At 37.5% G+C, this 27,965-nt stretch overlaps 1 protein-coding gene across 1 annotated transcript; it reads right to left on the bottom strand.

Annotated features, from left to right (window-relative positions):
* Window positions 1–1,298: 1,298 nt before the first annotated feature.
* znhit6 (zinc finger HIT-type containing 6) lies at window positions 1,299–27,382 on the bottom strand. The gene is made up of 10 exons (XM_026323457.1): window positions 27,210–27,382; window positions 26,768–26,833; window positions 23,826–23,932; window positions 23,550–23,635; window positions 21,244–21,347; window positions 11,574–11,642; window positions 11,181–11,261; window positions 9,665–9,745; window positions 4,251–4,375; window positions 1,299–2,109 (listed from the first exon to the last, which is right to left on the bottom strand). The coding sequence occupies exons 1-10, from the start codon at window positions 27,338–27,340 to the stop codon at window positions 1,499–1,501; spliced, it is 1,461 nt and encodes a 486-aa protein (XP_026179242.1). The 5' UTR covers window positions 27,341–27,382; the 3' UTR covers window positions 1,299–1,498.
* Between the last annotated feature and the right edge of the window lie 583 nt (window positions 27,383–27,965).

The following is a 27,965-nucleotide window of genomic DNA, read 5'->3' as shown; positions in this document are numbered from 1 at the left end:
AATGTGAAATATGCAAACAAAATTATACACTTGTTTGCAGATGAAAAGTGGTTGATTTTGAAAATTGAAAATGTTTTCCAACCATTTTATACAAAATGACATCAGGCTTTGGAAACATAATTTAGTACTTCAGTACCTGTCTTTTTTGAGGCAGTTGTGCCGACATCAGCATGTGTCCCAAAGCTGGTCTCGTAAAGTCCAGCTCTGCATATAGTAAATTTAAGCCCTGCCCACCAAATCAAGCCTAATTACGTGTAAACCCAATTCAGTAATTGCAAAGGGCAATTTAGTTAAATTGGAGGCATTACTTCCAATGGCTGTGTTCTCCACAAACTAAAAACAGCTCAGATTCAGATTTAACAGAAAAACAGAAACAAAAGCACCGCTTTTGTGTGGTCACATTAAGCAACTTCACTGAGATAGAAAATTAAGAAAACTGCTAAAATAAAATGGGTGGAAACCAAACCCAGGCAAGGCTACAACAAAAGAAAGAACAGATGTGGAGACCAGCGGTTACTATTTCACACTTTTCTTCATCTTCTTGGAGAAGTTACATCAGTTCTTACAGTATAATAATCTTCTGAAAAGATACCTCCTATTAAAGTACAATCTTTCTTATACTGTACTGACAACAGGTATTGAATGCTATACAATTTAAAGAGACTACAAGTAGTCAATGGTTACTACGCATTGTGGAACATTGTGAGATCACATCACCATGGTTGTCATAAAAGGGCATACATCCTCTTTTCTTAGGAAATGTGCTTATTTTGGTTCTGAAAATTAAAGTTCCAAGCTTTGCTGAAAGTAACCAAATCAGTCTACAGGCACCTTTAAAATCCACTCCTTTCTATGTATAAGGACCAAGAAAAAGCTACAAGACACAAGAGCTCTATAGGAAGAAAACAGCACTGGGCAGTCTGATAACATAGATGCAATTGGTTTAAAATGTATGATAAAGCAAAATTGAATAACTTATATAGGACAATTATAAATGTGTTGCAATTTGTGAGTCACATTTCCTTTTTATCTGACCACTTCATAGACTTTTTTTCTTTTAGTGCAAACAATTTCACATCATGGGCTGTTTATTAAGAACTCTTGAGCTCTCAATCATATATCAACATGATGATTGAAAGCCCGACAATAATAAATGGACCTCTAAATTGGATTTTTAGAGAATCAGCAGATAAACCATCTTACAGATAAAGATACTCATTCATTGATGAATATCACTTTGTTGTGCTGTGTCTAATACTAATGTCAGCTTCTTTTCACAAATGTGTATCAGTTCAATATTCATTTCCAATATATGTCTTTATTTAAGAAAGCATACTTGCAGACAGTTCATCTAAAAATTATAAACATTAACATTGATGAGTTGTTCTTGTTTCTTCTTCAGCTTAAAAAAAAAAACAAAAAAAAAAACAGAAAGACGCATCCGGTCTGCATTGGGTCACTGCATATCAGCCCAAAACAGTTGATAGACATGCCTGGCTCAACACTCATTTAATGTGTGAACATCTGGATCAGCATCTACAGCTGTGTCAGCACTATTAGATGACTCATTCTCATCTTGACAGTGAGTGCTATGAACAGGAACAGACTCTTTGACAGTATTCTCCTTAGTCACGCTGTCGTCATCCCTCTCTGGGGAAGCTGAATTTTCATCAGTGGAAGCAGTAATATTCACATTTATACACTGATACCTGCTGCTATCACTGTGTTTATTAATGCTGTCACGAACATTAACATCCGCACTATCTTTCAGTTCACCTGTAAGTGCCTCCATGTCGTTAGCAGGACTTCTGGTATCATTACACTTCTTACATGGGGTATTGCCTTCAGCATTTCCCTCCTCCTCCATCTCCTCTTCCTCATTACTGTCCACGATCTCTCCCTCCTCCAGCTCTTCTTCCCCTGCTTCTCTCTTGGCCCTTTTCTCCTGTGGGGGTTCAGTTTCAGGGCTAATCTCTGCTGGTCTCATCCAGATGTTTCCTCCTGGGGTGTGAGACCTTTGTAGCAATGGGGAAACTGGGGTCACATCCTCTTCTTGGTCCACGCGTTTGCTCTTTGTTGCAAAACTACTGCAGGCTGATACAGGTTCAACTGAAACGATATGATCCCACTTGTGTACAACAAGATTAAACATGGCTATTGCAACAAGAAAAATTTTACATGTCCAAACTTATACAAAAGTGATCATTGGCATAAAAATGGTTACAGCTCTAACAGCTCTTAAACAGAAGCAGCAAGAAACGGCAGGCCAATGCAAAAAGTTTGAGAAGGATGACATTACGTTTTGGCTGCATGCTTTTTTCAGTAGGTTGAGCAATTAGTTAAACAATAAAATAGGGTGGACGGGCTGTAGAATAAATGACCATAAAATGATAATAGTGAATTATAAGCAATTACCCCTAAATATGAACTCCCCATAGGTGAATCATAAAACACATGCAATCATGCGTATGAACAGATCTGTGTAAAATTCACTTTAAATGCCAGATTTTAGACTTTTGCCTGTATGCTAAAAAAAAACAAAACGATAATGTAATGTAATATAACTTTTCTTAATTAAAAGTTATTGCCATCTCATTAAAATCTATCTTTGAGAAATGATGTCATGGGTGGAGAATATTCGGTCTTAACTCACCATAGACACAAAATATATCCAATATGCTTCAGTACGTTTACAAACAGTGTTTACAGAATTGAGCTTAGTTGTGTAGTGTTAATCTTTTAATGAACTGTCAACCTTTTTGAGTACCATGAGTGAGTCTCACTACAGTATGTACCCTATTTACAGAACTTATCATACTCCTGAACAATAGTAAGTTCTCCTACTTTATATATGGCCAATACAGTGCATTTTTGATTCAGATGTGAGCTCAGAAGCCTTCTTTACATGTATCCCAGGTAGTAACTACTCTAATTGCCCTCATTAGAGTGGATGTCTCCACTGCCAGAAAATTGTGGTCTGACTGCATTTAGATAGATGTCAAGCTACACTTGTGTCTTCAAAAAGGAGAGAAATAGGTCTTTACTTGCTAGAAAGTATACATTGATTTGGCTATACCTCACTTTCATTGTTGCGTCCAATGGTAAGATATCAAAGCAAGTGCTGTAAAAGAACTAAGAACAACTGTGTGCATATATGTGTGCTTTTAGTTTATTATGGCTCACTTTTGCTCACAATCTGATTTAAGCTCTTTCTCTCCTTGTAAAGAGCAGGTCATGTACAAAAGGTTGGCCACATTTGGATCACAGTTTGTGCCTCTTAAAAGTGATATTAAAATGTTGTTAAACAATCTGACCCAAAGCGAAGCATTACAGAGATTCCTGGTTATGATCAATGGGGCCATAAATAAAGAGTAAAACAACTGGCTGGATGGGGATTATACCACAACACAGTTGCATGCTGCACGTATGGAGTCCGCTACACGCTCAACATTACTTTATTATCACTGGATACTCTGCTGCAACAGTATCCGAATGCTTGTTATCACTTCCTTCCCAGCTTCCCAGGCCATAGCGTGTGCAATTATCAGGATGTTACTATGACTAACATTATAGCAAAACAGTACAGCACCAAGGTCTTATCACTAAAAACACACATACCCAGACTAAAATTACCTCATTCGTCATTTAGCCGATCTGATACTGGCTTTGTGTGGTCACAAAAGACCACACGAACCCTATTGAGATAGACACTGTCTGGTGACATTGTGCACATCTAAGTAGAAACAAATTCTGTGCTTTTTCATGATATGCAGTGCTACTTTGTCACAGCCTCTGGCACTAAATAGCAGTCAAACAGGTAAAAAGTACAGGCTGATCTCCAGCTCTCAACTTCTCATTCCACGACTCATGAGTTCACAGCAAGCCATGTTTGATCCTCTGCTTGGCCACAGTCCCTGTTGAGGTTAAGCTGGTGTGTGCGATGCTATGTAGAACACACTAATTTCCATTGGGGTAGAATGTTGAGAGAATAGCTAGCTGAAGAAACCAGTACATGATACAGTGCTGTAGGAATCAGATTAGTGGAGAAGGGTTGATATTTTAAGGTCACATAGGGTTTTGACTCATGAATTTTTTAGGTGAAAATTGAAGAGGAAGCTGAGTGCTTTGATGAAGTAATACGTTTTGCTGATGAAGTTATAAGTTTTGCTAATACAGTATTAGTAGGTTAGTGTGCAGAACAGAGAGAAGTCATTATAAACAGTTTCACCTAGATAAGTTGTTTTATTTACCTGGACCTTTCAGTGGATATTCCTTCCAGTGATTTCTGAGTACAACATGCAACACAGGATATTCAATCAGAGTTTTGTAGCTCAGGTTGTCTCTTAGGCTCTTCTGAATGGCCAACTCATGGTATCTATTTCAGACAAATAGGCAAAAAAGACAAAATAGTGATTAGAAGATAATGCAAACACAGTGTGTCTGTTAAATTATATAATAGGTTCACTGATGATACTTTTTAGGTGCTAGGTAGCAACAAAAACAAAGCAAAAAAATCTGGCAACTGCAAACTTTTATTTGCAGCTGCCTGTGGCATGTTGATGGCTAAAAATCTTTGGAGATTGGAGTCATGGCTTGGCAAAGTCAAGATCCTGCTTGGTATTCGTCTTCAGAGATGGAAACTGCCTTTACCGGGAATCAAAACCATCACTCACAAGCACATGAAGTGAGTCTCTTACCCCTCTTTTACCTCTGTGTCAGATGACATCAGGCTTGTCTCTGAGTAGTCCTGTCATGTATTACGGACGGTCATAAATCACTAGACTAAATAGTTAACTGGAGTCTTGGGAAACTCAACTGACTCAGAACCACCCAGCTTAGGCTGTCACCAGAATACAAGGCATCATATGTTTTGGATATATACAGTAATTGGCACCACTGACATTCAAAGTCTTGACAAACAGAAGGCTATTGAGCCATTGTTTGTTTTGTTAAAAGCATAAGCAAACCGAGAACTGACCAGGGAGACACCCACTCCCCAAGCCAATCAAAGCCCTGTGCATTAATGCCACATTTACAAGCCTTCACTGGAGGGCCTACATCCGTCTTGGAAGGGTTTCTCTTAGGTGGCCTAAAGATCACTTTACATGTTCCCACAAATAATCAGCGACATGTAGTTACACCTCCGGCAGGGCAGGATAAAAGGAAGAAGTGATAGTCTGTCCTGAAAACACAGGACAGTGGCTGTACATTTCTGACACAGAAAAGCATAAGAGCAGAAACAGGATAGTTAAATTTGGAAACATTTTTTGGCATTTGGGTGCTAAGGTAGACAAAAAAAAAACATACCAGTGACAAGGTGAAAGTTGAAACCATTTTGTTAACCTGGTATGAACAAAGACAATACTGCCGCAAGCAGAAGCAGGATACCTACACGGCTCAAGGCCTACATCCCTCGAATATGTGTGTACCAGACACCATGTACCTATTTTATTTGTTTTCACATCAAATAAATGAATATTCCAATATGTTTCTGATTTTTGTGAATATACAAGCAAAACTAAAGCATAAGTGTTTGTAAACAACAGACAAGGGTAGATGGCAAAGCAGAGTGAGACTCCCTGCGGTGTCAATGGGATTGTTAAAACACAGGCCATTTCAAGAAAAATGGCTGGATGGCTCAGCCAAGAACATGCAGACATCTGGTCTCTATATAGTGTTCTAGTGAATGAACAGAACTGAGGGCAAAACTGTTCTATTCAGAGATGATCGGTTTTCATCCATTTGCTAAACCTCATGAGCAAAGAGCTAAGCCATGGTGAGGAAAATATTAAAAAGACATCATTGTAGTAACAGGTAATGCTGAAAACTTGGATAAATCCATCCATCCTCTATACTGCTTATAGTCCAAGTCAGGGTCACAGTGGGATGGAGCCAATCCATTCATCAACTCACTGTATCCATCATCTCTAGTGAGAAAATCTGTTTCTAACTTATTCTCGTGAAACAGGAGAACATTGCTGTTGTTGTTACCCAACTGACATTAGGTAAGAGTCAGGGTATACCCTGGACAGGTTACTAGTTTATTGCAGGGCTGACAAAGAGACAGACAAACACTTACAGTCACATTCAAACCAATGGTCAATTGAGAGTCACTAAGTAGTTTAACCACAAACTGCACAGTGGACCATGAGAGGAACAATGAGTAAAGAAGAAGAATTTGAAGGAGTATGTCTATCATTTTGTGCACTTTCCACTGAAGACATATCCACTTCACTCAACATCTGGCCCAGTTTTCAATGTTCAACACAAGTGCATTTGTCCCTTTCCCTCTGTAAAAATAAGTACCACACCATGAATGGTTCCTTTGTGCACCATTATCGCCCATATTTGAAGGATCAGTGTGCCTTGTCCACTCTATGACAGCATACTTTTCACCCTGCCTTCAAGTGTGGCCATTCACAACACGTAGAGACACTCTTGCCTTTCTTTAGACATAGTCTAACTACAATTTGTATGCAGTAGCTTGTTTTGTTCACCCTTCAACTGAGGCTGACAACTTAATACTTTAATAAATAAGGATCGACACAAACCAGTACAGGTAAAAGTATTACTAAAATACAACCGTGACACTGACCAATTACACAATATTATCTGCTGCTATTCATGCCTTTCTATTTTAGGAACAATACCCAAAACCAGGACAACATTGCAGGAAACCTGCAAAGCACCTGTTTTACAGAAAAAAAACTGAACATAGCTGTAGGGCGAGCTCCGTGAGAGCAGATCAATGGGTTCAGGAGTGCTAAGAAGAAGGTTTGCAACAACGTGAGTGAAAACACTGCATGAATCAGACAGATACAGTGATCCAAACAATGGTTAAAAAACTGAGCATACACACAGAGAATATTTTTTTTGGCTGTAAATGTATAAAAATAGTAGCTCTGATATACTTGTGATTTGTCAAAGGGTGTAGATGTTTTGGGGGATTTAGCAAGCTGAGAGGAAAAGAAAAGGTGAGGGAAAAGAGAGATTTCACTGGATCTCCAGAGTGAAAATAAAAAGTGAAAAGTAATCCAAACAAACATTCAGTAGGGTGTGAACAGTTCTCTTCATGCTATGTTTAGTTTAGCAGAAAAAACATTTATTTGCCTGAGTTGATATTTCAGTAGACACTCAATAGCAAATAATGCAGTCATATCCTTCGTGTAAGCCTTGGCAAATGGCCTCTAGTCATGTTACTATGCAGTTCAAAATTAGGTGCTTACCTACATAATGTGGATGCCTAATTGCAGTTGTGATATTTTGACCCTGTTTAGGAGGTCTAAAGTGGGATTGCACCTCAGTCTAGGGGGGCTCTATTGTTACTGAGCTATAGTTGTTGGCCATGTTTGTATGTCTGTTACGTAACTGTCCCTAGCTCCTGTCAATACTTTCTTCTACAATGAACAAGCATCCCATTTTCTCTTAGATTTATTCATCCAACATCAATATATTGTTGACAATAAACATAAAGAACTATAAACTTAACAGACCCTCACTACGCATCAACACACAGAACTATTTAGGTGTGACAGGAAAAAACAGAGTGAGTGGATACAGACAGGTTTGTGCCACTGAATTACTCATCACAACAGACTTGACAAGACAGGGTCAGAATATCCTTTCTCCAGAAATTTATGACTGTGATTGTATCAAGTTAATATCTGTCATCAAGGACTCTTTCATTAAATCATCTCCGGAAATAGGCAACTCTGGTGAATGATTCATTCTCAGTATATCTCAGATTCATTTACTAAAAATTCCCTACCTACGCACTTGTAACATCATCATGTCTATTCTACACTGTAAACATATGCCCAAAAGTCTTTCTGGACAGCTGCATCTTCTTGCCAACACAGACACACAGGTTGCAGAAGTTTTCAGCAAGATTAAGATCCATTAAGATCACATTTCAAAACCACATTTAAAAAACATCAAGCAATCAAACTGTCATTACATTCAGTTGATGCTAAATCTTGGTTGTTACTGGTTTTCACATTTCCAAACTCATCTTTCAGTACCCACTTGCTATATGCTGCCATAAAACATAATTTATCAGCTTAGAAAGCCAGCCCACAAGGCAAAACAAAAGGGCTGTGAGTGTACTACAAGGGTGGAGAATGAGATGAGAGGTTTCATGATGTTTAACACCATTTGGGAGGGGGAGAGGGGGTAATCATTATGAGAACCAAGTATCATCATTGATTTCATGACTAAGTAGAAATTGAAGACTGCCAAAAATTTGAAAGATGGCAGATGGATGCTATCAACACCAGCCTCTGACTGTCATGAAACAAAAGAGGCAGATAGGGTGGATAGAGTGAACACAGAAGAAAAACTACTATGAAACAGAATGTGAGTAAGAGAATGAAAGAAAGCAAGGAGCAAAGACATGGAGAAAAGGTGTGGAGAATTGTCTAGAACAGTGGTATGTCACAGTTTAAAAAGGAGGAGGAGAAAATAAAAAACCTTGAGGCCTCACAGTTCAAAGTAGATGCAGCTGTAAAAGGAATTTACAAGTGAGTGATGTCATATCCATAAACAAATTATGTTGATTTCATACACACTGAATAAATCAGTCATGACTGGCAACCCTAATCAAATGGTCCAAGCAGTCACAAATACAGGATGCACAAGCAATGACAGAATTCAGACACATTGAGGGAGATAATATGCTTCCCATTATATTTTCTGTAATAAGGATATTTTCCAAACACTAATACTTTATAGTTACTGCAAAAGATATGTTATATTTTATATCCACCCATTATATATACCATTTAGCCTGTAGAGGGCCACGGGAGGACTGGAGCTGATGCCAGTTGACATGAGGCAAAAGGCCCAGTTTCTCACAGGGCTGATACGCCTGAACAGACGAATACTCACACCTCTGGGCAATTTAGAGTCACCAGTTAACCACACAGTATGTGTTTGGACTGTGGGAGGAAGGCCATGTACCCAGAGACAATCTGTGTAAACACAGTGAAAACATGCAAACTCCACAGAGAAAGGCTTCACTTCCTTCAACTATATTTAACTGTCCTGTTGCTCTGTTCATAATTTTACAACTTTGTGTTTAAACTGAATACATTCTTTAAGAAATCTCACACAGTATTAGCGACCATGTCATGTATAGGTTAAATACCTTATGAAGAGACATTCTGGTGGTTCAAGTCCATAACATATAATCACACTCTCCCTTCATTCCTGCTTCTCTATAATTTTTTACTTTATTTTCTGGACTATAAGTTGAACCAGAATATTAGTTGTTTTAAGCAAAATGGTCTTGTTGAACATATATAAGTCGCATTGGTGATTATACAAATTATAGTTTAAATTATCCTATGAAAAACATAGGCTACATATAACAAGTGGAAGAGCATTAACAAATTCATTGAACTCTTCATCCTCTGTGTCAAGTAAACAACTGTGCCAACTTCAGGGCAGAAGGTGAAGCAGTGTCCTCCTCCTCTCTTGGGTTGCCTGAATGTCAACACTCACTCCAAACTTTGTTTCTGCTGAATACTCACCTGCAGTTTGAAGTTTGCTGTAAATTCTTATTTTGGGCAGCATTTTCCCTTTTGTTATAGTTTAGCAGAGAATGTTTTTACGTTTTTGGCATTCATCATGGGAAATAAGAGAGATGACGAAGAGCAAATTTCACCTCAGAGAGTTAGCCTTTCTCCCCTCTGCCTTCATGAAGACTTTCACATGATCAAATGGGGTGTGCACATACATCTTTAACCTGAAACAGAGGTACATATTAACACAAGAGGTTAGACACTCTGACTAAACTATTCAGACCACACAGAAATACTGACTGTGCAGTTAACCTCCACACACTTGAACACAGATTGTGTCTAAGTGGCTGACAGCATTCTACAATATGCACTCACTGTATTGTTTACAGTAGACTGTTATGGTTATCAATATAAAGTTTGGGTTAGAGGAGTCATATGTATTCTGTTAGACGTTCAGACTAAATACTTGAGAATCAGAACCAAAGACACTTCCTTGTTCAAAAGCTGCAGTTAATGGGCCTGGGAAATATAAAAGAAAATGAAGCAAGAGCAAAATTACATAGATAAATCTAGAGAAGGAAGGATTCACATTCAGGTGCATTCAGATCAGCAGTGTTGAATGTGCACATTTTCCAGTTAATTTTACTCAGAAATAGAAAACATATTTGAAATTTGTTGAGGAGATGACAAGTATCTTCAAAATAAAATACCCGGTGAACATGAAGTGCTACATATACATTTCTTCTTGTACATGCAGAGACTGTATGGTCTGTAACTGGTGTATAAACCATAAAGGCCAGACACAATTATAGAGACTGTGGTCTAGTGCGTAGGGAAAAGCAGACACTTTTAGAAAATAAATGGTGCAACTATGAAGTAAATTTGAAATAAAATAGGTTATTGCATTTCTGTGCTTTAAGAACACATTCATATATGCAGCAGAATTGCCCAGGCTCCATCTTGAGGAAATACAGTTTTATACAAACCCAAACGATCATATGCTATTATAATATTCCCAAGACACTGCAACAGCAGATGAATCTAATGTAACTGCATCACACTGGTGCTGGAAATGAGAGTGGAGTTTCATTGCTTACTCTCCCACTGATATTGTGTGCAGATATTGGTGTATCTGCATTTCAGAAGCAATTATTTGAGCAATTTAATTAGCTTGGTTCCTTCCACTCTCTTTCCCAGTTGTTATGAACACCAGAACTCACTAACCAAACACAGCTCCATGGTTTCCCCAACAATAAAACTGCTCATTCGAACTTTTCGAGGGAAAACAACAGATTCAGTAGCGCTCATTATCCTTTTGTTTAGAGGTTTTCCAATATGTTACCACTTTAATATATGCCATATGTTCAAGCAGTAATGCGTCTTAGCTCTATTATCAAATTGTAAGGTTTTCTGTTTCTATCCAGGAGTCCAGTGAATGAACCACAACAAGAGTAGTAGAATTTCTACCAGTGAACGCATGTGGTCAATGGCAATAAACAAATGCAATGTCGCTAGATTTACTGTCAGCAAGGCTGTTGAGTTTAACTTAAAATAAGTTTACAAGTTTCACTGCAGCTCCATTTCTATGAGACTCGAACATGATGATGTGTCTATCATGTTAGGACATAATTTTATAAACCTTAATGGGACAAAGCTTACTTTTGACGTGTCACAGGGTTCGACTCTGTAGGGTGGATATAAGAAGTCAAGATCTCCTCCAGAGTTTTCCTGTCAGATACCCTGAAATGAGAATGGATTATAGAGAAAAAAACATGTGAAAGAAAATATGTGAACATCAGCATCCAAATCAAGTCAAATCATAGTCGGAACTTGGACAACATTACTGCGAAGCTTAAAAATCTCACAGGAACAAGGCCTGAATGTTCACTCTTGCCAAGTTACAGACACCAACAACATATATTTATGTTGTTCTCTCTACAGCAACTAGTATGGAAATAGTTACTGCTCATTTGCTTTCAATCAATAAAACACATGTGCTTTAGTAGAATTTTTAATATCATTCAATAAATTGGATATTGTTATGTAACTCACCTCCTCTGACTGAACTCTGTGCTGCTCTGAGGAAAAATGAGCTTTAGGTGCCACATGAACTGTTTCTCTCTAAACAAGACAAAGAGAAACTCATCAAAAACAGTAGTGTTTGATTTCTGTTTTTCAGTACAGACAGATGAGCTCACCAGCGCTCTCAGTGTCCCCTTCACAGGCAGTTGTCTTTGTTTAAATTCAAGGCATTAGATAGATTCAGCCTTAATCTGTCCAAGACAATAAGACTAGCTGCTTCCAAGTCCCTGTCCATCTGTATGTACATGTGGGTGGGTGGGTGTGTGTGTGTGTGTGCGTGGGTGTGAATGAATAAACCACAGTCACCATGGAGACTGTGACATATACACTCAATTCTAGGACAGCAGCTGGTAGATATCACATAATGATTGCTTCTGGGCTAATACTTTGGGCAGTAACTATTAAATGTGGCTGGGTTCTCTGGGTTGCTGGGCGTGCTCCATAACCAAACATTTATCCCCTAAACAGCTGCTGTGTTCGTCTCTACAACTGTCATCATGTTGAAGAAATGGCCAACAGGCTGTAACAGTGAGGATTAGAAAGTGTTCACATCACTTCATTTTCTGCACACTATACTGTGCTGTAGATTTAATTTTAAATGTGAAAAGAGCTAAGCTTGGCCATCAATAAACACCAAATAACCCAAAATGACAACAAGAAAGCATACTTATAGAAAAGTTAGTTTTTTTAATGAAAAATTCTATTTCTCATCCATAACTGTATTCAGACTATTTGCTTTGGAACTTTGAACTGTGTGCAGGTACATCCTGATATGTGTATAGAACTGGAATAAAGGCAAAATGTGGCAAACTGAGTTTACTGAAACAAAGAAACGAAAACAGTGTTCTAAGCCAAATTGGGTGTAGGAAAAAATAAACAACTGGGCATAAAAAGGACTCTTGGCTAAGTGAAATAAGCAAGCTCACAGCATGACACAACACAGTACATCAGTAACAGGTTGGTAATTCTACCATCTTTTCAAAAAGAGTAACTTCCATTAACTTGCTATTCACATCCACTAATGCTCATTTTGAACTCTTAACAGCTGACTGACCAATATGACATAGTTGAATAAACTTGACATTATAGGGTGATGTCTCTTTTGTATATTAATTCAAGTCAAACACCAAGTCAATTGCTGCTGCGACTCAGAAATAGAATATAGGTCACTTGAAAGGAATCAAAAACTGTAATTTAATGTATCCCACAATCTAAGGGTTGAACATAACTGCAAAGACTTGGCCTACACCACAAAATTTGCCATAAATAGGGTGGTGCTGATTCATAAACCTCATCTCCATCAGACTAGGACTGAGGTCTTGCTCTGAGGTATTAAGTTGAAACATACCCTGAGAAAGACGCAAAGCTTAATTGTAAGGTACATGCATGAAGCCTAGTTATTAGGGTTTTAAGACTCCTGAGAGAGAAATTTAAAGCACAACTTTTTTTTGGTACCTGAAACATGAAACTTTTGGCTCCCTCACACTTTTGAAAATTTAAAAAACAATGAACTGCATAGCCATATGCAATTACTTTACAGAGATTACAGCCTTCCTTTCGAAACAAGATAAAAATTACAACCACAATGCAATCATGTTAATAATCCAGAATTCAGGAAATTACTATGTTAACATGTAAAGTTAATTTATCAGGAAATTAAAAAATTAATTAAGAAAAAAAAATCTATTTTGATCATTTATCATTTTACTAATTTTTCACAAAACCATGCAAAAAAAATTACTTTCCATGTTTTATATAATTGAACTAAAGCAACTCTGTGTTATGGACTGTTGATCCTGTTAATAATTTTAAATGTTTCCCAAATTTTCAGCAGTTTATGGAATAAACAACATACAAAAAAAAATAGTCTGGTTGATACACAGGCAATAATGTAATGCTACTACCCTGTGGTCTAGATGCAGTCATGTTAAGATTTAATGCTTTAATGGATATTTTTTCAAACGGTGCACACCACCACACTATAACAAATTCCTGCTATGTGAAAACATACTTGACAAAAAACCTTCTGATCAAATACATGTCGGTGTTCCAACTCATTGGCAAGACAATAATCAGACAATGCATTTAACAATATGCATTGTGATTCATGTTGAAAAGAGAGGTTAAACATTTTAACATTTGTGTGTGTCACTTTTTGTGCTTTCCTTGTTAATAGGCATTAGTTATTAGCTAGTAGCTGTTTACTAGTGGAACAAAACCAGTCCTTGTCAAATAAATAAAACAAAACAAAGCTATAAATACATACATAATCACTGACCCAAGCTATTCATCTGTGCTTCATCTGACAGCAGTTCTGCTGCTTGTGATGTTTTGCTCAGACAGAGGGTAGCATTATACAACAGGATATAACAGCATGTTTTTCCTCGACAACCGAATCAAGATGGGCAGGAGTTTAAAGTGGAAAAAAAGTGCAAAATTAACCCAATAATAGCTGGTTGAGTTTCCACTCGATTGTAATGAGAGAGTGAAGAGGTAAAGTTGTACCCTAGTGAAGGCAGGAAGGGATGTTTGGGGTGTAGGCACTAGTAAGGAGATTCCCTATGCAACTGCATGATGTGCCAAACACCTCAAATCTCTCAGTCAGATAAATTTATTTGCTTAGTTTCAACTTTGGTGCTTCAGTGCGCACTTGTACACGTGTTTGTACGTGCAAGCAAATGTGGGTGGAGCACCAGGTGTGATACCATAATTCTGTCATTACAGCAAATGGAAAGTATGTCTTTCCGTGGAAAAGAGGCTTGCCCAAAGATGCATACACTCATTTCAGGCAAGGCTACAGTGCATACCTGGGATAACTGCCATCGTTCATTGTCGAGAAAAAAAAAGAGGGAAAAGCAGGATAAAAAAAGTCCACACACAAACACAGCAGTAAAGGACAGCTGCTTTAAATACCAGAACCTGCAGAAAAATATCAGGACAGTCTGCCTCTTCACTCAACAGTTACTGGTGAAGGGCCTTGACTAAGGTGATCCAGATTCTGTTTATTTTGTCTCCTTTTGAAACCTCAGTGTCCTCAGTGGTTGTGGTTACAGGGAGAATGAAAGCATTTATCTCTTTCTGCTTCCCAAGTGGTTGTTGTCTTCTTACTCAAACTGACAACAGTATTTTGTTTCCCTCAATTAGTTATAAAATATTTAGACAATAAACAGGGGTAGTCTGGACTACAGAATGTGAAACCCTCAAAAAAAGCCCCACTCTGAGGTCTGTTGCTTAATTTAAACAAATAAAAGCTGCAATTTAAATAAAAAAAGAAAATAAGTGATTTGGGTGTATAAAACATTGTCATTTATATTTTAAAAACATGAGCTACACAAGTTATTCAGGTCGTGAAGCTAGACTGAAAGGTCAGCAAAAGTGTGAGTGATGATTCAGAGTTGTTCACATTGAAAAAAAAAATCTGGCATTACACTAATGAGTCAATTTGTCATCTTATGAACAGCTTTATAAATACAAAGCCTGAAAATTGTTAAGGCTTCACCTTTAACAAAGTGTTTGATTGACTGTCTAACAGTACTCTCTTTCCAACACATAAACACTTAGACTGATATCCAAACATACCAACAATGACCATCCATCCATACATCATCTATACCCACTTATTCCTAACCAGGGTCATGGGGATCTGCTGGAGCCTATCCTAGATCTCTTTGGGTGAAAGGCAGGGGTACACCCTGGACAGGTCACCAGCCCAACAATGACCATTCCTGCCATAGTAAGGATTCCTATATGTTTAAATGGACAAAACATTCTGGCAGCAAAAGTGCCAAACTCACATATAGTTTACATAGCTAACTACTTCTGTTAAATTATTTTTGTCTACAAGTGAGTACTACACCAAAAGTGCGAAACCAAATGTTTAGGGCCTGGCTGTCCATTCAGACAGCAAAAACAAAAATGTTTTTAAAAATTCATGGAGAGGTATCAGGGGGTAAACATTTGCCTTTTGACATGGTTGGCTGACATGACATATAAATTAGTTTGTTTTAAGCATAAACACTAATGCACTAAATCCTTTCAAATATCAGGATGCAACTTTGGTTGCCACACTAATAAAGTCTGAGCAGCTGCCTATATTCCTGACAGAGACTCAAAAATAAAGCAGATTTGGAAGAGAATTGATGGATTCATTAAAAAGCACATACTTGACTCATTAAATGATTGTAGTTGCTTGTACCATCAGCACTGCAGACCAGAAACTCTGATTGGTGGTCTGGCAGACAGAGAAGAAATCTATCAGATGGACAGATCCAATAAAAATGGCGTAACATATACAACCATGTGTCCCATGTGTTTGCCCATCACACACAGATGCCAGAATTTGGGTGGCAAGTGGGTGTCAGTTGAAAGAGATGACAAGACCTTGAGGCTACTCTAGAAATACAACTAATCCAGCATCCAAAGCCGTGGTTGCATTCACATCCTTAAAGGGAGAGGGAGACATATAAGCAGCTGCATCCTCACACTTCTTTTATTCTGGCTTGAACCTGAGTTGTTGGACCAGTTCTGTAATGTGAAGTCATGGGTCTACTTTCCATGAAGAACCAAGAACACTAAGAACACCCAAGAACCGAGAAGTACCCTACTCTACAGTTAAAAAAGCTCCACAAAGCTGTGATGATCATTATCTGGTCATTAGCTTTGGGTTTTCAGTCATGAATCCACATGTTGGACCTGTTGGTTGCTAGGTACAATGTTCAATGACAACCCTGATTATTAGGAATAATCCTCTGACCATGAATATCTATACCAAATTTGTGGTAATCTAATCTAAGAACCCTAGTCTACAGTTAAAAAAGCTCCACAAGGCTGTGATGATCATTACCTGTCATTAGCTTTGGGTTTTCAGTCATGAATCCACATGTTGGACCTGTTGGTTGCTAGGTACAATGTTCAATGACAACCCTGATTATTAGGAATAATCCTCTGACCATGAATATCTATACCAAATTTGTGGTAATCTATTCAATAGTCATCACTATTCTGTCTATGTCACCACCTGTAAGGGCAAAGTATCAGTGCAGACTTAAAAAGAGACTTCATGGCCAAAAGTTATTAACACTGAAGTTCTTCAGTCCAAGTACAAAGCTGTGTAATATGATTCTGAAGAACACATGGAAACAAAATTATTAAAACTCAGTCAACCAAACATTACACATGGCAAGTTATATTCTCTCCAGCTAATGCAGCACACTCACATTTAAAATTAATTTAGCTTGTAATCTCACTCAGAGCCTGAGAACAGCATGTAGCCCACAGTAATGTGGCCAATTGTGATGACAGCGTTTGCAACATTGATGAAATTGCTGCTTGCCATTCAGATGTGAGTTCTGTCTCAGATGGCAGCTGGCACAGACTCTGTGTGCATCAGCAGTGTTTAATCAAGCTAACAACAGCCAGAAGGCTGTCTGCTGGAGCCTAAAAACCATTTGACCAAAGCTGCTGATGACCTTTTCATTTTAACATAAGTTTTAGAAAGTAGGAGCGAGTGAGTGCAAAGGGATATATAGTCACTCACCAACACCTGGAGTAAAATATGGTTATGTCTTCTTTCAATTCACTACTGCATTTATTCATCAAATGCACTATCTCTAAAACCACTCGCATTTCTGCAAACCTGTGATGAATATCACTGCTACATTACATTGCAGCATTTTCAAAATTGCATTAAATGGCCTAATGGAGGAGCTAAAATTACACCTCTTTTCCATTAGCCCAGTATTGCAAGCTTAAGCTGTGGCATGCTGAGCAAGTGTACTTCTCCTACACCTTCACAGCAGCAGATAATTTGGCTGCTCGGTGATATTCTAACTCTTGGGAACAATACCAAACCATTATGTATTGGTGACAGCAAGTAGTAACTTTGCTGCCTCCACATTATGGTCTAAAATTCGAAAATCTAAGAATTTAAACATTCCTCTTTTTACTTGAACCAATCATGCTATTAAATGATAGTATTGGCACTTCAAAAGCACCCCAACCATCCTTTTGCAGCTGTAATGAAAACTAACAAAAACTAACTTAAAAAAAGTCTGTTGAGGAAACAGCGCAAACTGAACACCTATTGCTTTTGCTTCAGATTCAAAGTAAATCAAAGAAAGGTTTTCCATATAAAGAAGCTAATGACTGACTTAAGGCTGTAGCATGCTTTTATGGAATACATGTAGAAGAACGTGCACAGAATATTTCAAAGATCATGAGACTGTTTACATGTTTTGTTTTTTTTTTTCCTTTTTCTTCTTGAGCCTGCTTTCTGAAAGAAGCGGGATCAGCATATCAGCTTCCTTGATGATTGATCCTTATTTAAGAGGAGTGACCTCTGATTACACAAAACAAAGTGTCTCTGCACCTTCATACATGTTTACACGTATCTTCAGAGACCTTTGCAGTCACTCGGCAACTGACTGATAACTCTGATTGGGAGGAACTGCTCTAGATCTAGATGCATACTGTATGTATGCTATATTGGAAAATCAGTTTTATCTATTCTAAGTGGTTGCAGCTACAGTGACGTGGTTGAAAAGAGACACTTGTGACAGCTGCTTACTGCATTTTAGACAAACCCCAAATTTCCAGAATATATTAAAGTTTGATAACAGCTTAAAATGTGACAAATCCTGTTACTGGCCAGCTTATAAGAAGGCTGCATAATTCATGAGCAGTAGATGGCCATTACATGACACTTAGTACTGTGCTACCAATGCACCTCTTCTTTTCGCACTATGAAACAATGGCACACAGCAAGCAACAAATGACAACTATCATGATGACAAGACAATAATCCTTTGATTCTTTTGAGGATCTACAAGAAGCTGAAGTTACACCAAAAGTGGGGGATTTGTTCAACTGCTGAACAAAGAACTAATGCAAGAGAAACAGCTTAGCACTGCAATAAATGTATATCAGTGGATGGTGTGGAGAATTTTGAATATTTTAGGACAACTGTAGTAAGGCTGTAAATCTAAACCTTTTCATTAAATAAAGCATCATGAGTTCAAAATCTGCACAGTTCACTGAGCCCAATAAGTCTTCGTGTAGATGATTATAACGTTGCAAGAAGTGCTTAATTTTAGAGTTCTTCAACACCTGTCAACACCAAAATTAGGTCTCCTCTACCCAAGAAAACTGGGTTAATTCCTCATATATGAAAAGTGGCATATATGGCACCACTGCACAGCAGATCAAATTACTATTTATTTCAAGTTATTATAGAAATATGTTCAGTTATTATTCACAGTAACGACCTCTGCAGTGTGTTGTCCAGTCCACTTAGACTGTGTATGAGGAAAATGTCCTGCCATGCCAGGCTGAAGCTGCAGAAAACATAATTCCACCCTAACACAACTTCTCCCAATGTTCTGCCAAATGCCAGCTATTATAAACTTAACCTCCAAGGGTTGGACTGAGAGGTAGCCTGTAATTTTTCGGCAATCTTTTCACTGTTCGTGCCTTGTTTTTTAAATAAGTCACCAGCAAGAGGTGGAAAGAACGCAGTTGTACATTCATTATTTTGCACACATTTAATCACAGAGACTCATGCTGACACAAATTCACGCACTTACACACACATACACACACAAACACGATCGCTAGGCATGAAAGCCCTCTAGTCAGCTGTCTGCCAGTAATGATCCTTCTCTGGCAGTGTGAGTGCGTAGCATGAATATGTCGCTAACCAGCTGCAGTCACACCGCTCACACATCTGCTTTTTATATTATGTACTTGGTACATTCTGCAGCACATTTTCTCTTGATCCCTCACACTTTATTGTACAACTTTCATCCCACCCCTTGTGTTCATTTGCTGGTCTATGAATGGGACACTGTTGCGGCGCGTTGAATAACATTCATAGCTAGACCATATCTAACTAGACTAAACAAAGAAATAAGGCTGTGCAGCTGCTTCAATATCTGTCTACAGATACTGGTTCTACAAAAGCAAAAATATTCTTCTTGTGTCTTTCCCTGTACATTTTCCAGGGGTTGAAATAACTTCAATTTAACAGATATAATGGCCTCATCCAACTCCAAAACTCCATCTGACAAGTGAGTAAATGGAATGGGAGCATGGGGCTGAAGGATAGGCAGAGTCTGCTACACCAACCTGACATCATGTTGCCTCATTCTGTGATCTGACGCGCACATTTAATTCTCCGCAAAACACTTGAGACAGACATGACAGAGTGGTAGATTTAAGGATGGAAAAGAGGATGGTGAAAAGGAAAGTAACAACATAAAACCAGATGGAAGGACTGACAAAGGACTCTTTATAGTGGCAATCCTGATTGGCACCCAATATTGTCCCTGGGCATTTCAGACTCATAAAACTTTAATATTCAGTTCAATAAGCATTTTCCCTGTTCCCCTCCTCTGTTCTTCCACTGAGGGACTAAAGTAGCAGGACTCTGCCTTAAAAGAAATGGGTAAATGAGTGGCAGAAGATTGTCCAAGGAGGGAGAAAAGGTGCCAGACATGACAATGCCAGACATGACAAGACCAGCAGTGGAATTGGGCAAATTGGAAAAATGTGCATGTAAAAGAATTACATTAGGTTAAATAATAACTCTGTCAACACTGACTAACAATAGGATGTTATGAGTATTAAGTGTAATCAAAATAATAACTTAATCATGAAAATGGCTTTCTACCTTTCAGCGCTGTTTCTTCATTGGCCACAAGATGTCTTTTCAGTTACTTTGTTATTCTCAGTAAAGTCAAACTCACAAGATTATGCTTACTATAGATCTAACACATTTTATGACCACAATCATTGACTTGTATAAATAACAGCAAGGCTATCCAGCTCCAGTACAGACTAAGACAATGACAAACAACTGGTAAAAATGTTTATAAATGACCAAATTCCAACACATCATACATGAGACTGAAATGAGACTGTGAACAGCTGTGCTCAAGGGCCTCACCATCTCAAAGATTCATCTGAAACTGGTCTGCAATTAGGTCTATGAAGCCAGACCCAAAGTATATGGCTACAACTCATCATTTCAAAAGGTGCCCCTACTGTAAATCAAAGACTCTGCCATTCAGCATCTGAACCTTTCTGAATGCCTTTGCTAACTGGTCAGTGACACCTCAACTGATATGGTTAAATGTCCCATTTCATCATGAAGCACAGGACTGCCTGGAGATAACCTGAGAAGAGAGCAAACACTGGAACTGCTGAAAGGGCTAAACAAGAGTGCCATCCTGTGGCAAAGGACAACATCACTGATCAAAACTTCATTTTGCTACCAACTAAGCAGGGATTTAATTGAAAACCAGAAAACTGTGAAATCATGTCTTTTATTGTGACTGATCGTAACAATGGAATAAATTGACCAAATCCAGGTGCACAGCGGTTGCAAAGATTTAGCCAAGATGACTCAGAGCTGTACTTGCTGCCAATGGGTCTTCTACAAAGTACTGAAGTAAGGTTCTGATTATTTTTGTACTTGAGACATTTTTGCAAACCATTGGTCGTTATAGGATATTGAGTGTAGCCTGGTGGAAATAATGGCAATTTTATCCTTTTAAACTGAAATTTACAAAACCATCAAGTGTGGAGAAAAGTGAAGGGCTCTGAATGCTTTGCTTCAATGATATCTGAGAATCTGTATTCTTACTTTGCGAAGAAGAAGGTGGAATTTTCTCTGCTCTTGGTGAAAGAGATGGGGAGGAAACGCAATGTGATGTTCATCTTTCTGGCATTGGCTGCCAACCTCTTGGCCTAGACAAGAGAAAAGCAACAATGATACAGTACAGTATAATGAAAGCTGCAATCTGTTGATTTATTAAAGAATCCACACAAAACAAACAGCAACAATTTTAAAAATCAATTATTCATTTACATCACTTTTAAGCAAAAGGGTCACTGGCTTCAGTTTTTCAAACGTGAATTTACTTGTTTTTGTGTTGGTTGTTATAATTAACTCAGTATTTTTATGTTTTAGACAGACAAAAAGACAGATAACCATCAACGTGGCAATTCCAACATGATCATAGTGTATCCTATTCAATGTAATTCTATTCTGTATATAAAAGTGTTGCAGAAAAACATCAGCAGACGTACAGCACAATTTAGAATTTTCTATAAAAGATTTAAAAATACAAGATTCATCAACGCAAACAGAACAATGCAGCCTCCAATAAAAATCTCACTTCAAACAAAACAACTGTGAAACAAGATGTAACAGAAAGCTTAACAACTGTGAAACAAGATGTAACAGAAAGCTTATAATCTTGGCCTTGAAGAGATGTGTTGGCGATCTAACATTTCAGTTCAAAAGACATTTGTTCTCCAAGAACAAATAGATCTAAATACCAAACATCTGCTCTGCATCAATAAATACGACGGTGCAGGTTTTATTTATATTTATTTATTTATAAATGACCTGAACTCCTCCTTACTGTCGTCATCTAAATTTGAAAAGACAAGCCTTTCCTTTCTGACACTTCTGTAACTCCTTCATGGTTTCAGATTGGCAGGTAGTGAGAGATGGTAAAAGAGATTTATTAAAAGTTAGAGCTATACAAGGCTAATAAGAGATTAATGCACATTCAATCTTCTGGTAGAAACCTAAATCCCGAAGCTCATCATGTGCCAAGTGTTTATCTCTTGCTGAGAATAAGCCTCGTTATTTTGATTAATTTGTGACCACTGAAGTGAATCCTATAAAAGAACATGCATTACTCCAAGCTATTAAATGTCACTGTGTTGCTCTAATGGTACAGGTAAATGCTGGCAGGGACACTGGATCTTATTTAAATGAGTGGCTGTGGTTTGGAGTGAACACAGTATTGCATAACTACAGCCACAAGTTATACAAGTGAACCAATAAAAGTACAAAGAAAAAAAAACATGTAGTTGATGACATTTCTACTATGATAAAACTAAGTTTTCACTTTTATTGTTTTCACCTTTGGACTTATGTACATCCCATACGTAAGAATGTGACAATAAGATAGCAAAATTTACATATTGTAATAACTGTAAAGCCCATCATAATGCATCTCTTCAACCACACAAACTAGTTGCCTCAGTAACACTGTCATTTAACAAACTGGTAAAAGTGAAATTTTGGATGTAAGCAAAAACAAAAAAAAAAACAACAAAACATCCTTCACTTTTATTCACTACTGACAAATTTGAAAATATTAGCTATTTATCAGATTTCTTACTACATAAAAATGATGAATATTTTGAGAGAGCTCCAGGTCCATTAAGCGTCTTAAGACTGTATCGAAGATGGCTGCAGTGCAGAGGTATCTGAGTGCTAATTAAACAAAGTATTACTCGTCTCGTTAGGTGAAGGAGTGTGTTCAATAGGGCAGTTTTAGTCAAATATTCATATCTGATTTGAACAATTGATAGAATAGTCCCTCTCTCTGAAAATGTATTAGCAATACAAACATAATCATATGATTTCTCAGATATACCTTCATTAGCACCAGCATACTTTCTCTACACCAGTTTTGGTTTTGTTTGGTCTGTCTTTTCTTGCACATTGTGTGAAAGTCTCAAAAGTATGTTATGCTTTAAATCTTAGCCTGTATAAACTTTAAATTTAGTTTAGATTTGGGGTAAGACAGCTTGTCAGAGCTCAGGAAAATAGTCTTCGCAGAAAACTTATGAACTGTTGCCCTTTATTTGAAGCTAATACATGAGCAGTAGTTACAAATATGCAGAGAAAAGCATCTGGTTTTAGTTGCTAAATACCAAAACAATTTATACTGAATTTCAGAAGCATTCATGTGTTATTATTTGAACAAAACCAAACAAAAACTTTCAAAGTTCTTACCTAATGCCATTTGAATGATATGACACACATCTCTATTTTGTGAAGACATTCGTCAAGGACATCAAAAGTAGATCCATAACAGTTTTTACCAACTGAAAAAAAAACTTGACTTAACTGAATCAATTACTTACTTTTACAGTGGCACGAGGAGCACGGATGAGACTGTCTCTAGTGGCACCATCAGCAAATCGCCCTGCATCCTCCAGAAACCTGTAGTCTACAGTACAAGTAAAGACCAATCAGTAAATATATATAAAAGAGTAGCATTTATTTATAAAATAAACTAAAATTACCTGTCTGAGATAATTCTGGTGCATAAACACCCACTTGCTACCAAATGTTTACTTGGCATGGAATGAAAGAATCCTACCATATAGTCTCATGAAAGAATTAAAGAAGATGCTCACCACTTAGAAGTGTCATTTCATCAAACTGTGACAGGGTCACAAAAGCAGTTCTATCTCTGACTCCACTGCATCCTGAATTTTCTTTGTGTTTTTTCACACAGAGCAAACTGCAAAATATAAAACAAAAACCAGTTATGGTACGCTCAAACCTTTTGATGGATGTTGATTTGGTGGCATTTCAGCTTTACCAAACAGTACATAAATGAAAGCCAAAAGAAAACTGGACAAAGTGGTTATTAACATCCAGAAGGGTTTTTTTATTGTTAGTGTGCTGGGACAAAGATCTAGAGAAAATAAGATGCTGCCCTGATTCATATTTTTGCAGACAACATCCATCAACTACTACTCCAGATTATAAATACAGCACTATATGAAGCTGACATTATTTAGACTCTATTTACACACTAAATTTTTACTGGAAGCAACTAAGAAAAACAGTATTAGACAACAACTTAGACTGACAGTAAGGACAATCAGAAATGGCCTGGATGCCACTACAGTTAGAAAATGATGTAAGATTACATCAGTAAGATTAAGAGCGAACTTTATTGACAGAAGTACTCAAATGTCAAATTGATCACATTGTCCTTCATGCCAGAATCAGTGAACAAACATAGGACTTTCTTTCAAGGAAATGTTTCATCTCAAAATAACAATTAAAAAACCAAGGCTGCTGCAAAAGGAATATTTTTGTTTTTATATTACAGATTTTGTCATAATCCCTGCACGCTTGCACATAACTACTGTGAGATTTTGAATGCAGGTCTTTTACAAGTATTTATTACAAAGTTTTGTTGCTAATTTTACATAAGGACCCAAATGTTTCTTCCAGTACTGCCCATCTGCACTTTGCCTGATATGTGTTAAATTAAAATATTACTAAAGATAACATAGTGGTTCAAAAAATGCCTGAAGTTAGCTCTCTGAAAGATCTTTAAAAAAAGAAGCTGTAATCCAAGCAGACAAAGACCCATTTTCAGACACTTGCTGAGAGACAGGTATTTGGCCAGGGTCAGACAAACACTGTATCCCTAGGAACTATGTAAAAGGAATGCTGAGTGATGCCCAAAACAACATGCAACAATGAGAGAACTGGAAGGACCCTTTGATAAATCTTAATAAAAATTTGGTGTGACCTTTAATATACCATTCACTACTTCAAGGATATGTTGTAAATATTTCAGCATAGACAGAATTCAAGGAACAGGCCATGGATCACTGCCATTTCCAGTGGTATGTTACTGTTGGCGATGAATCAAAGCAAGTTTAGTAAGTAAAAACAAAAACACAGCCCTGAGTCAGTTATAAATAATATATTTCTGCATGCAAAGGTGGAAGAGATTCTTATTTTTAAAGTAATACTGTTGCATCATTTCTAAGTGATTAATGCCTTTTATTGGGAGGAGATGAGAACAGTTTGTTTTTGTTTTTTTTTATTATTATTACTGGTATTATACACAGATGGAATACAGCTTTCAAATTGTATGAAATTATCTCACTGAAAAGGTAGAGGATCCAGGGATGACCTACTCAGTTACAGAATGCATCTTATTCATGTCAGCTCACTGCAATTTGTAACAACAAAAACAGGTTTGTACCACAGATGACACATTGCAACATTGCAGGGTTTGGCTATTATCTTTGAAAATCTGATTGCAATCATGTTTACAACTACTACAGCACAGAACTAAGGGCAGTGAAAAAGGGAACTAGTGGAAATTATTAGTGTGACTAAGACATTCAAGATATCTGTGATTCCTGCATACACTTTGACTCAGTCACAAAGCTGCCAAACCCTGTAGCCAAAAGTCTGGGTGGACCTCACTTTTCCTGTGTGCTTTACTGCCACTACCAATTGCATTGGGTCCAACACACACAAATATATTCTTTGAAAGACTTTAGTGCATAGGCCACATCTTTTCCTTGTACCTATTCCATCCTGTCTTAGCTCACATGCTACATATTGTAACTTTAGACTCACAGGGAGAATATTCGTAAGCACCTGGGGAAGATCATTTCAGCCAAATCACAGCTTGGGCTCTAAATCAAGCCTTGGGCTCGACAACGTATTTCTTTCTTCCATGTAATACAAGTTTTACAACAACTTGGCATGTCTTTGATTGCACTGCACTGAACTTTTTGCTATCAGAAAAAAATCAAAAACAACAGTACATAGGCTCGGGCTGAAGCAAATCCCTGTGATTACTAATATTTAATGTCACAGTTTCAAGTAGAGTATGGAAAGAATACTGGGAATAACATTGCTGCTGTGCAAACAAAAGGAAACAGTTTCGTTTGTTTTCCAAAAAAAAAAAAAAAAATGTCACAACCTTCTTATGCAATTAAAATTTTCTTCACCTATAAATATAAGCAAGACGACTTTATGGAATTAAGACATGTACCTGTAAAGAATGTACAATGTGTTACTGAATTAGGTCGGCACCAGTTAGTCAAATAATCAGAATAAAAAGAACAACTTAAAAAAACCTGCTTTGAACTTCTCAAAATTTTTGAACTTAACTTTGAAAAATGCCATATCTTTAGGTTTTAGACTGCTGGGCATGTGAAGCATCAACTTGGACTCACAGAGAATTTATTTTATCTATCAGGTAAATTAACATATACAGTATATAAATCAATAATAAGTTGCAGCCCAAGATGGGTGCATGAAATTCTAAAAAAAAAAAAAGAAGCAGCATTTCACATCCTTTTTTCCATTTCAAATTAAGCAATGCTGATCTGATACCATCACAGTGGTGACCAGTTGGCTTTTATTCTTCAAATGTTTCACTTTTAGACAACTGAGTCTTCAGTAATTTAAACTGAAAAACATCGTTTTGCGGAATCAAGTATTTCTTACTTACATATTAGATTAGTAATAATAATAGTTAGAAACCGCTGCTTTGCATGGAAACAACAGACTGACTAGAGAATAACCTCACCTGCAGGAATGTGTTCGACAGGCAGGACACCTGTACTTTGCCTCTTCTGACCCACACACACCACAGCTGTTGGACACATGGCACAGAAATGTTGAAGACGTATACATGTAGTAAACACTGCTGCCATTCAGGGACAATGAGACTGTGTCCATTATTTAATATATAGAACCCATTTAAAATGAGGAGAGGTATATAAAGAAAAAAAAACTTTTTGGGGGGGGGGGGGCAACCTCAAGCTAACGTTAGCTTTTAGCCCCATAAGGTTAACGTTACAACGTTAACGTACTGCGTTAACTACTGTTTTAATGGTGGGATTTTTTACACTTTTCTACTTACAAACAGACTGAAAACCAAGTCTATACAAACCGGACTCCAGCGAATACACATTAGAGCAAACATAAAGATGTTAGCCAGCCGAGTTAGCAGTAAACTAGTTACTTACTAGGAGAGAGAAATCTTTCTTTTCATCCCTTTCAGCTGTTCGTCTTGCCCGCTGTTTCCCACCTGGCCCTGGGCAGATGACATTATGTCTGCTGTTGGTAAAGGTACTGAGCACATTACAGAACTGCACATACACAAACACACGCCGAACTCAACCGGATCCACCAAAACAAACCTTCTTCTTCCACTGGTAACACGTGGAGACAACTTCCGGTTGGAAAGCTGCTCATTGATGCCGCCCGGTGTTTGTGGGTTGGAACTACAACGACTATCGACAATATTTTCATTAATTACAAGTATCTCACCACCTTCAAATGTGTGCTTAGATTATTTATTGTAGTACAGTTGAGTGGTGGGATCTGAAATACCAGCCCTCAAAGCCCTCTGGGTTTCTTAACATTTGGGTCTAGATCATTTGATCATTTCTCTGTACTGAGCATCACTTTAGTACAACTATGAAAGATTCTTCATCTCTGTGAGATTCTGTCAAAATTTAGTTTTATAACCTAAATTGTTTTAGTTAATATTGAGCTGATTTGTTGTGTTGTGTAAAGATGTGTTTGTAAACCCAAGTAAATATACTGAAAATGCTTTAGTCCCAGAACAGTGATCAAAAACCGAAACAGGTTATACCACATATTTACCCATGAGAGGCAGGTTAAGGCAAATTTCAGATTGATTTCTTTAAGGTTGTGCACACATCACAATATATCAGCAGTTTTTAGCACTGAGTTACTTACACCCATAATGTTGTATT

The sequence above is a fragment of the Mastacembelus armatus genome, chromosome 4 (assembly GCF_900324485.2).
Source record: "Mastacembelus armatus chromosome 4, fMasArm1.2, whole genome shotgun sequence".
Lineage (NCBI taxonomy): Eukaryota > Metazoa > Chordata > Actinopteri > Synbranchiformes > Mastacembelidae > Mastacembelus > Mastacembelus armatus.
Note: the sequence above shows the minus strand (reverse complement) of the source record. Positions and strands in the feature narration are given on the sequence as shown.